This window comes from Belonocnema kinseyi, chromosome 4 (assembly GCF_010883055.1).
Source record: "Belonocnema kinseyi isolate 2016_QV_RU_SX_M_011 chromosome 4, B_treatae_v1, whole genome shotgun sequence".
NCBI classification, from domain to species: Eukaryota; Metazoa; Arthropoda; class Insecta; order Hymenoptera; family Cynipidae; genus Belonocnema; species Belonocnema kinseyi.
In genome coordinates this window covers 99,223,225-99,234,070 of record NC_046660.1, presented here as the reverse complement: position 1 = coordinate 99,234,070, position 10,846 = coordinate 99,223,225, and the positions used below count along the sequence as shown (strand labels likewise).

General features: G+C 31.2%; 1 protein-coding gene and 1 long non-coding RNA gene across 11 annotated transcripts in view; one reads left to right on the top strand and one right to left on the bottom strand.

Annotated features, from left to right (window-relative positions):
* Positions 1–2,289: 2,289 nt before the first annotated feature.
* Positions 2,290–3,180, bottom strand: LOC117172177. The gene is made up of 2 exons (XR_004466975.1): positions 2,817–3,180; positions 2,290–2,736 (listed from the first exon to the last, which is right to left on the bottom strand). It is a non-coding gene; the product is annotated as an uncharacterized LOC117172177 (long non-coding RNA).
* Positions 3,079–10,846, top strand: part of LOC117172175 (sex determination protein fruitless) — a 43,746-nt gene continuing 35,978 nt past the window's right edge. For 2 of the 10 annotated variants that reach the window (XM_033360004.1, XM_033360000.1), the window contains exons 1-3: positions 3,081–3,410; positions 4,015–4,643; positions 8,850–9,029. In XM_033360004.1, coding sequence (XP_033215895.1) covers positions 3,350–3,410; positions 4,015–4,643; positions 8,850–9,029 — 870 coding nt within the window. In that variant the 5' untranslated portion in view covers positions 3,081–3,349. Of the gene's footprint in view, positions 3,411–4,007; positions 4,644–8,849; positions 9,030–10,846 lie in introns of all 10 variants that reach the window. The other 8 variants (XM_033360008.1, XM_033360009.1, XM_033360001.1 and 5 more) reach the window with 7 other exon arrangements.

The window sequence follows — 10,846 nt, the reverse complement described above, 5'->3', positions numbered from 1 at the left end:
CACTCTTGGTATTTTTCTAAAGTTAATATTTAAGGTAGTTAAAATTTGTGCGTACTCATATCCACTTATCTAATAATTTGTAACTGATTCATACTTTTTTATTTATGAAAATATTTATTGAAATATCATGGGGTCTGCGGAGTATTAATTATAAAAAAATTAAAGCAAACATTTACATACTTATCACTAGGGAAATTCTAAATGTGCTTTTGGAGAAGTTGTTACTTACCTGAAAAATTCGATTCATGCGACTTAGATTGTTATGATATGCCACTATTTATATAAGTAACTTTTTGGAAACGGTCCTAACATTTAAAAAAAGCATATTTGTTTGAGTGTCGATGCGATCAAATAAATAAAGTCAATTACAATTTTAATTTGTTTTTTCATTAAAACTTTAAATTTTAATACGGAACATTCGTTAATAAATAATAAGAATGGGGCACTGCGAATGATGGTAAAACAATTTGAACTAATGATACTATAAGTTAGTTATTAAAAATAATATATTTTTTGCTCAATATTTCTACGTTCAACTTTTATCCAGTTTTGCATAGAATTTTTGAGAACTTTAACATTTAACCTTAACTATTCTAGTTAATTTTTTGTAGATATTACGAAGGTGAATCTAGTACTACTAAATTATACATATTCTAATATAGGTCGCATTGCTTTTTATTTTAATTTTGAGAAGGAGAATCGATATAAATTCTCAAACAGTCTTTGATATCAATGTGAATCTTTAATTGATATACCGAAAAGTAATGTAAAACTTGAATAAGAGTATCATCGTAAAACATTATTGAATTAAAAATACAAAAGTGAATTAAAAAAAAAACTTTTCTCTATAATATTCATGCATTAATGATTAATAAACAAATTGTATCTCAATTAAATTCGTAAAAACACATAAAAACGGAAAAGTGAACTTTTTAAATCGCCATTTTATCTTAAAATTAATACACATTTATTATTAAAACTACATGATAAAAATTTTTTTACGTCTAACTTAAATTTTCGAAATTTCAGTTTGCAATAGAATGGCAATCTCGTAAACCGCTTACCCTATTGTTTGAAAAACTTAATATATAATCGTCGACCTACAATTATACTATGCCATGTCCACTTCTTGAAATTTTCGAACTATTATTATTTTCAGGCTCGGTAAGGGTTAAACAATTTTTTTTTTAATAAACTTTTCCCGGAAATTCATTTTCTCAGCTGTTACGATTATTAATTTAAAAAGTGACGTTAATTAAAAGTTAGAATTATATTACGCCATGTAGTTTTTTGCATAGCTATAAGTGAAAAAATGCCAACTTCGTTGTGAATATTTTATATAGGCAACCCAATTTTAATTTTCGAAATAACAATTTTCCTAAATATATTTAAAAGGAACCATCGGAATATTTCTCAAACGTCAATAATTTGTGAGTAACTCATTTAATTCAAGTATGTAATGCAACGGAATAATGCAAAATATCATAATGTTAAACTTTTAACTCAAAACATTAATTAAAAAATAGTTTATTTCTGAATATTTTGTGGACATGGCGTACTATAATTCTGACGAAAAATGAATTTTTTCAATCTTATACTACACTATGTTCAAAACCAACTTTACACATCAGCTAAAATACATTCATTATTTTTTACCGATAAATTCATTTCGATATTTGACAACGTTTTTGTAGAGTATATTATGATTGAAATTTGAACCTTATTTTCTCAGTTTGATAGCTGAGGGACATTGCGTACTATAACTTTAGGGCGACGTAATGTAAACAAAATTACAATATTTTTTAGCTTCAATTACTGTAGAAGTATCATGAAAAATATTTGCTGTCAGCAAACATGCGTTCGAACCGAGATATTAGTCATATTTGTTTGCAAGTGAATTATAATAATTATTTTTGTGTAATTTTATACATCATTTTGAATTTTAACACGTAATTCGTAATTTTTGAACTCTTTTGTCTGAAGCATCTGAAGAAGAAACAAAATTTTAAATAGAGGTTATTTTAAGCAGATTTTTATTTACGTTTTAATATAATTCAAAATTTTCTAGAAACTGTACTGAACATATCTTTCTCATCATTTGCGATTAAAATAAAGTTCAATTAGAAATATTAAAAATAAGCTTGATGAAAAAAGTATATTATGACATTTTCACTAATTAATTTCCATTTAAAAGTACCTTAAAATAAAAGCAGACACCTCCTAAAATTCAATATGATTGTATTTTTAAATGATTTTCATCGTAAAGTTCTTTCTTTTTTTCTTTTTTGAGAACTGCCGTATCAGTTTTCCTGCATATTCCTAAAAATACAAGTTCTGGCAAACATATAACATAATTTGCGAGTAAAATCGATTAAACCGTCTTATTACTAGTTGTTTGACTATGTGGATATTAAATCTCGTTTTGCAAGTGAACACGATATCACGAAATGCTCGCGGATAATTTCAAAAAATGGCTAGACTACTGCAATAAATAGAGCGTCCATGATTATTTATCCTGCCACCTATGTGATGTTTGAATCACGCGGAATGAAGAAGCTTTCACGTTGATTGGGCAGCATGCATTGCAACGGAATATATTGTTTATGGGGGAAACAATTAGCGACCAGAGAAGTCATATTTCCTGTAATTTTGCAAGTCCGTGTGATCGATAAGTGCAGCTGCATTGATTTCTGCACCTTGGACGACTCGAGTCATGTGTCGTTTGCAAAAAATATGCTAAAAGATAAAAATAACAGTTTCGAACATCTCATTGACTTTGAAAAAACTCCCATAAATAATAAAGAAAACTGCCATACCTGGCTTTGTTTAGTTCCTAACCTATCGCAAGCAGAAGGAAATTTTCATCCTGCAAAATTGAAAACGAAGGTTTGTTTTGATATTGCACGATGATGGTGGTTAATTTTATGTGCAAAACGTACATGCGTCCTCCTAAACACTCGGAATCGACGCAGACGCATCATATCATCGCAACGTGAGAACGTGGCAGACAAACCGCGTCGAAACCACAGTGGGAATCCAAACGAAGGCAACGAAGCAGGCAACCAAGGGAAAGTGAGGTTATGTTCCTTCTCATCATAACCTTACTTTTAGCGATGAAATATACTAGATTCTCTAATCGGCTCTCATGTAATATTGTACAATAACAATAAGCTGTTGTCGTTATTGCAATTCCGAGACGAATTAATTCAGGAAATAATATTGAGGTCGAATACGCGCGACGTGAGAGTTACGAGATTTGAATTTGGGCGCCCTTCATGCGTCTTGCTACGGCAGATGCACGAAGGTCAAAAGTATTTTAAAAATAAGGCCGTAGGCATTCGCAGTTCGCATGGTAGTGGACGTTAAGGGACGAGTGGCGTTGAATTGTAATGGCAAAAAGTTTGCAAAAGGTGAGTAATATTTTGAGTATAAACAAACAGTGAGCAGTGGATGTTAGTGAATGTGGAGAGGGTGTCTTCGCGGAAAATGAGACTAGAATAAAGTAAAGCGTAAACGGAAAGGAGGTTTAGGCGTCTCGCTTATCGGGCTGGCATGAGTATAGTAGTTTTGTGAGGAAGGAAGGCTCGTGTTCTCGTAGCTCGCTCCACTCGACAATGGCGCCCAAGCCTCGCGAATATTGACGTTGCCGAAAACATTTTCCACGAAATTTGGGTTTTCGCGCATACGTGGGTGGTGCTTGCTGCGACGCAATTTGTAGTTCTAACCTCGTCAGGGATTGCTTCGGGGGCTTATCACATGCAAAATTCTCGCGACGTCTCGTGGAGCTTGCCGAGGTTATGCGAAAAAATGTTTTTGACACGTGTAGTAGCAGCCCGTGAACCCTGAAGGGTTTTACAGTTATACTGCAATGTGGCACATTTGCAGAATCGCGGAGGACGTAGTGTGGGTCTAGAATCGTGATAGAGTTTGAGGTGGGACACCCTCGTGGTAGAGAGTGCATGTCGAGATTAAAAGAGTGTTTTTGTATAGGGTTTAATTTTTAAAAGGTTTAAGGGTTAGCCAAGAGCATCATTATCACGGTGGCTGGGATACGTTGCGAATCCTTCAGGACAGACAGTTTGGTTGTAGGGTCGGGATTGGAGATAGACAAGATGGATCAGCAGTATTGCCTCCGGTGGAACAATCATCCGGCCAACCTCACCGACGTCCTAAGCTCGTTACTGGCGCGTGAAGCACTCTGTGACGTTACCCTGGCCTGTGTCGGCGAGACCTTCAAGGCGCACCAGACAATACTCTCCGCATGCAGTCCGTACTTCGAAAATATTTTCCTCCAAAACATACACCCTCACCCCATCATATTCCTCAAGGATGTCAACGACACGGAGATGAAGGCGTTACTACATTTTATGTATAAAGGCGAGGTTAACGTGAGTCAGCATCTGCTGCCAATGTTCCTTAAGACCGCAGAAGCGTTACAGATCAGAGGTCTCACAGATAATAGTGTAAATAACAAATCCGAAGAAAAAAGTCCCTCGCCAGAGCCAGAAGCTCAGACCGGTGTCAGGCACACCGACTCCCCAAATCTTCAGGCTCATCCTGAAAAGAGGAAACGAAAGGTCTCTGGCAACTACGACGTATCCCTCACTGGACCACCCAGTGAACGGTTCTTGTCAGATTCTCAGGTAAAAAAATCTTGCAATCATTTTTTTCATACTTTTTCTTCATTTATCCTTATTTCTCTGTACGCTCACTGTTACTTACTATTCCTTCATCCTTGTCCCGTTGCAAAATAGAGGTTAGAAGTCTAAAGTTGACAAAAACATGGTATATAGGAAGACAAAGAAATAATTTCATCTTTTAAACGTCAAGGAAAAGGCATGTTTTCCAATTGGCTTGACCAACTAAGTAAATATTATTTCTCTTGTTAGCTGCACCAATAAATTAAATTCTGATCAAGCCAAAAAAAAATGACGGGTATAACCACTCCAAAAAAACAATATTTACTTCATGTCATTTTTAAAGTGCCGAAATTTTAATTTTATTGAACTTTTAACTAGATTGGTATCTAAAATACTCCTACATTCATAAATAATATTCAAGTTTCACAAAATGTTTGTGTTACCATATTTTCTACATTTTTTCCCCTACTTTAAAACATTAATGAAATTTTGGTGTAAAAAAAGTAAAATATCGCAGCGAGTCGCTTCTTTTTTCGTAATGTTTTCATAATTTAACAATTTTTTCTAAATTTGCTGCAAGTGGAATGAATTTACAGAAGCCATTTGTCGAAAAGGGGCCTATGTACTAAATTCATTCAAAACAAACATTCCTTACAGAGGAAAGTGGATGTAACCAAGTTTTCTTCTCAGGTATCTTTTTCACGATGCATATTCTATGTGTCTTTTCGGCAAATTAATCGTAGTTTCTTGTATTGCTGAATACTTTTTATCTATCTTTTTAACTTAGTAATTTCTTTTTCGATTGATGTTTGTCGGAATTTTTTGTTTGTTTTCATGGTATTTTCTTTGGTGAAGGGCGTGCTGATTCAATGTATTTTTTAATTTCATAAAATAGTTGTCCTTCATCGTAGTTCAACAAATTTACAGCTTTTTGCTGAGACTTAGCCTATTTTTATCGAAAGTTATATTTTAACCTCTAATTTGTCATACCTTGTAGTCAATTCCCGAGTTTTTCACTTTTTATTGCAGAATTCAGTAAACCCCTTTTTGCATATTTAGTTTCATTTTAACCATAACCCACTGAGACCTCTTTTTGACAAACGGCTTCCGTTTTTATTTTTAAATTTATTCCTTAGATGTAAACCCTAAAATGTAACCCCTCAAAATTGAAAACATTTATGACACAGGGTACAAAAGCTTATCCAATTACTTTCAATGTCATTTGATAAATGATATCACATACAATTATGCAATTTGTAATGCTTTGACTTGGAAATGTTGAATTTTGAGCAATTAAAAAATTGTAATTATTTAGTTTTTGGGTTTCGATTAAAAAATTTAAACTGTCAATTCCTTTTATCTGACGTATTCAATAATATTTAAAACTTTTTAATATAAACTTTAAACCTTAAATTTTTTCACTTTCTCAGAGTTCCGGTGTTCATAATTTTTCATAATCCACCCTAAAACAATTGTTTAAAAGTGTACAATTTGTACGTTGAAGTTGTTATTGTTGTAAATGTGAACTTTTTCAATTGTGCTGCATTTAAATTAAGAAACATATAAATATTCATATAAATATAAATAACCCAAATGTTGAAGTATCTTAAAAAAAAATCAAAAAATTATTCTGCATTTGAAAATTATGCGAAAAACGTTTTTATTTCATAAATTATTTTTGCTCTAATCTAAAGAGTCGAAATCCAACTTCAGAATTTTGTAATACTCGAGAATTTTTTAAACAGAAACAACCGCCTGCAAAATGTAAGCGAAATCTAGAACTTTCCATGTTCCGAGTGTAAACTCGGATCAGCTGACACTAAATATAGTCACTAGAAGGCAAAATTAAATAATATCTTTTGTTAAAAATGATGGCATTGCGAATTAAAAAAATACGTTTTAAACCATTGTTTAAGCAGTTCAACTGAATTTTATTATATATAATGCAATTAATCTTTCAAGGCATTAAAAAAACTTTTTTTTAGTTTTTGTAAGTTAATTTTATCGTCTGGGTTTTAAATTGAATTTTTATATTGATATTTATATACGACAAACAGCTTTGTTGATACAGTTTTGTGCATTTAATTGCCATTGATAAATATTCTCATGGGCAATATAAGAAAAAGATAACACTTAAATATTAACTGACTTGAAACTAGAATTTTAGCTTGAATCCTCGAGTAACAATCTGTTCTAGAGAGCGTAAAGAATAATTTCTTAGTCAAAGAAGTACTTGTTTAAAGTTTTTTTTTCTCAAAGTTGGTTTATTTTTTTTTCTTAATTTTAGAAGCAAGTATATAATATATTTTTCATAATAGGATCACAAATTTTCCTGCATAGTCAGGGACAAGATATTCTGCCCAGTGTCCTTTGAACTTTGAAAACTTTCTCATCCTTGTGGTGCATTTTGTAAGAGGTGGTCACTAATTTAAAATCCATAGCCGAAATAAAAGATGAAACTGTTTCACAGATTTCGTGAAATCTCTCATTAATTATGTTTTCAAAGCAACTTTATCTTTAAAAGCGTACATCAACAGTTTTATGAAAACTACTTTATTAATTTGCACCTTAAGCAAAATAACTTTCTTGCAGTCTATTTTTAAAAGCTGAATTTTATTTAGAATTATTTCTGATACTTTTAAATTTAACCGCTTACGTAATTCTTAATATTACAAATATCACAATCTGAAATTTTCAAACTAAAGCAAAACGTTTAACATTTACAATTCAGTTCTTTATTTTATGTTGTAAAGGGAAACAAATCACATGTCACCAGTAATATAGCTGTACAGTGGTTTTTTAAAAAATATTATGCAACGGCAAGGAAGAACGAGTTCCTTTATCTATGATCTTTTACTTCTTTTTGTCTTACAAGTTAAACAGAGAATTTTTGCGCCAAAGCTAGCATTAAATTATCAATTTTTTTAAAATGAATATTTTTTTGACCTGGTGTTTATAGCTATTCTTTATTCATATTTCATATTATTTGTATTTCTGTAAACCCTTCCATTTAAAAACAATGCTTTTATTAGGTTTTTCCACATTTCAAACAAAAATTTATTCGATTTCCTAAATAATGAAAACAGCTGTATTGACAAATGTGAATATATAACAATGAAATACGTCATCTCAGCCAAGGTCTCTTTTACTTCTGTTAATTTTGGAACATTTATAGCGCATAATAAACTTTTTATTCTCATGGAAAGTACGTAACATATAGAAAATTTGTCATGTCGTTTTTAACAAAGGATTTTTTTTCGTTGGGTTTTTAACTTCCATTTTTTACTTTTACCTCGCATTGTTATTGAATCATATTTATAAGAATTGAACTCTTACACTGTGACTTACATTAAAATTATTAATTTATTTATAATTAAATTATAGAACTATTCAAAAGACGTAAATAAATTACCTTTCGTCTAAGTTTTTAATTTCAAGCAATGAGTGTAAACTTCAATTTTCTAAAATACTTTTTTGTTGCCAAGTAAAACACATGCATAATTTACACCAACAATGTACACGACAATATATAAGCAGGAAATGTGTGTCATAATACATTCGTTGCTGCAAACGATATTTCCTAGTTTTACACGACAGAGCTTTAGTTTTTCTTTTTTTAAATTATAGACTATTGCATGATCTTTAGTTATGAAAGGTATTGCAGTGTTTAAAGTTAAAACAAATGAAAAAGTATAAGAGTAGTTTAAAAAATTGGTAGCTGCTTATAAATTGGAAAATTATTTTCATTAGGTTTCGATGGTTTTATTGATTTAAATTAACATTAAATTATACATGATTACTTGCCCTTACCATAAAAAGTAGTGAAAATGATTTATGAATATATTTCTGTACTTTAGGATACCAAATCTGACAGTTTAACATTTTGTATACAACAAGTTTCAATTTTATCGTATTTTTTTCAACAAAATTATTTATTTTTGCCTGCTAGATATTAACAGTTTGTTTCTAGTATTTGCGTTTTCTCTTCGTAACCTTGACCTCATTTTCCAACGTTCCTTGAACCTGCCAACCTGAGCATCTCTCCATTACATTCATTTAGCTAGATATTACAACAACAGGAGTTTAGTTTAATTTAGCAAAGTAATCGATTTATTTGAGAATTTTCAGAATAAAAGATGTGAAAATAGTTGTAGTGCGAAATTAAAAATAATATAGAATTGCGTAAGTATTTTTTCTTGTTTTTTTCAGGCATCTTCACAATGTAGTTACAAATCAAGTCCTACGGTGATTCCAAAGTTAAATAACACTATAGGAGGTGATATAGAGGATGGCAGTCGACCTATATCTCCTTCGTCTCAACCGCAAGCTCCAATTAAACAGGAACTGGATCATCATATGCCTGATTTCCATGACAATATTTCCCTCCCAGTAAGTAATTTTTGTTTGTCTGGATTTTGTTAAATGAGTAGTAGTTTAGTTTTTTGGCCGATATTTAGTTACTATAGAGGAGAGAAGGTTACGTTGGCGTACATAACAGACGAAGTGAATTTAAAAGATAAATATATAACCATAAATAATAGAAAAATTTGCTTTGGGTAGTTTCATACAGCGGTTGTAGTAAGTGAAAGAAGGGTTTTTTTTTTTTTTTAAATAAAAAATATGTAAAGTAGGTTAATGATAGTTTTTCTAAAGTACTGCATCTGCCTCAAGTTACCCGCTACTTCGGTTCGCAAGATATCAATAATTAATTGATTTCATAACTTTCAGTCAAATTACATAGTTCAATAATAATAAGTTATTTTAATTTAAAGATAATTTAGAGGTAACGCATGACTGTAATGAACATCTCAAACCAGTACATAAACTGAAATGAGATTTGCATAGTTTTTCCATGGATTGTTCATTAATTAAACATGTTTCGCATAAATGGCTCATTTATTTCGTGGAAATATTTTTCATAATCATGACTTCAAAGATAAAGTATTATAAAAGCGATTCATTGTGAATTTTTTTATCAATTATATATTATGCAAGTATTCAGGCGACGTAGAATGATTTTTATGAGCTTAACTATTATAGTTTTTTTGTAACTAAGTGTGCGCCAACTTACCTACTATTGAAAAAAAAATTTTAATTATTTCGAATTTGTGAAATAATAAAATTCAGGATTTCGTCCGGACTTGGATTTGTGTGGGATGAAGGTATAGAAATTAAAGCTCTAAAGAAAATAATTTGCAATTTTGTACATCAAGCGGCGGCGTGACGGTCTGGTTTAGTATTTTTGTTGACATACAGCTTGCAAATATAAAAATATGTCAGACCAAAAGATCACTTTCCATCATAATATATTTATTTAAATTCGTTTACTTTAACTTCTAATTGGTCGCCGGAATTTGCGCAAACAATCCAAGGCCACCGGATCACCCGATGGGAAGAAATTCGGTACCATTCAAATATACTTAAGATTATGTCGGCGCACCGATACGCCGCCGCGCCGACGGCTCTGAATTCGAATCAGCGGCGGCGCGGTTTTGAAGCAAGATGGCCGGCAACGCAACCGCCTAGTATAAAAACATAATTTTTTTATTTTCACCAAATTGAACTATTCATATGAAAAGAAGGGCTTATATGGTTGGCTTTATTACAATTAAGAATGTGTGATTGTTTCTTAAAATTATGCTTGTTTATAGAGTAATGTAGGTTTTGTATAAGCTCTTTCGTTTGTAATCAAGATGTTGAGGTAACTCATTTTATAACTGTTGGTTAAATTAGGTTCGTGAAAAATTACATTTTTAACAGTAATTTTAATTAATTCTTCGAATATTATGAGAAAAAATAAGAATAGACTAATACATTTTTGCAGTCATATCTTGAAAGTCTTCAGGTCTAGACTTCTTGGGAATTTTTAACTTTATTAACTAGTTTGAATAAGTATTGCGTTCAATTTTTAAGATTCATAAATTAAATAAAAAAATACATTATTTTAGCCAACGTGTCACACCAGTTTCCTCAAAAATGTACATCTGTGCTGATGCAGACATCAGGCTTGAATTTATTCACTGATATCGTTAAAGGAACTGCAACTGCAATTTCAACTTTTGTATTAATTGAAGGATAGCAGCACATAACTAGATAATCAACATTTTATTCGAAAATAAGTTTCTTGCATTAAAAATTAAACAAAAGTCAAATCCATATTGTGGTAAAAGGATTTTTTGCGAAAAATCATTTATAATTAAAATAAA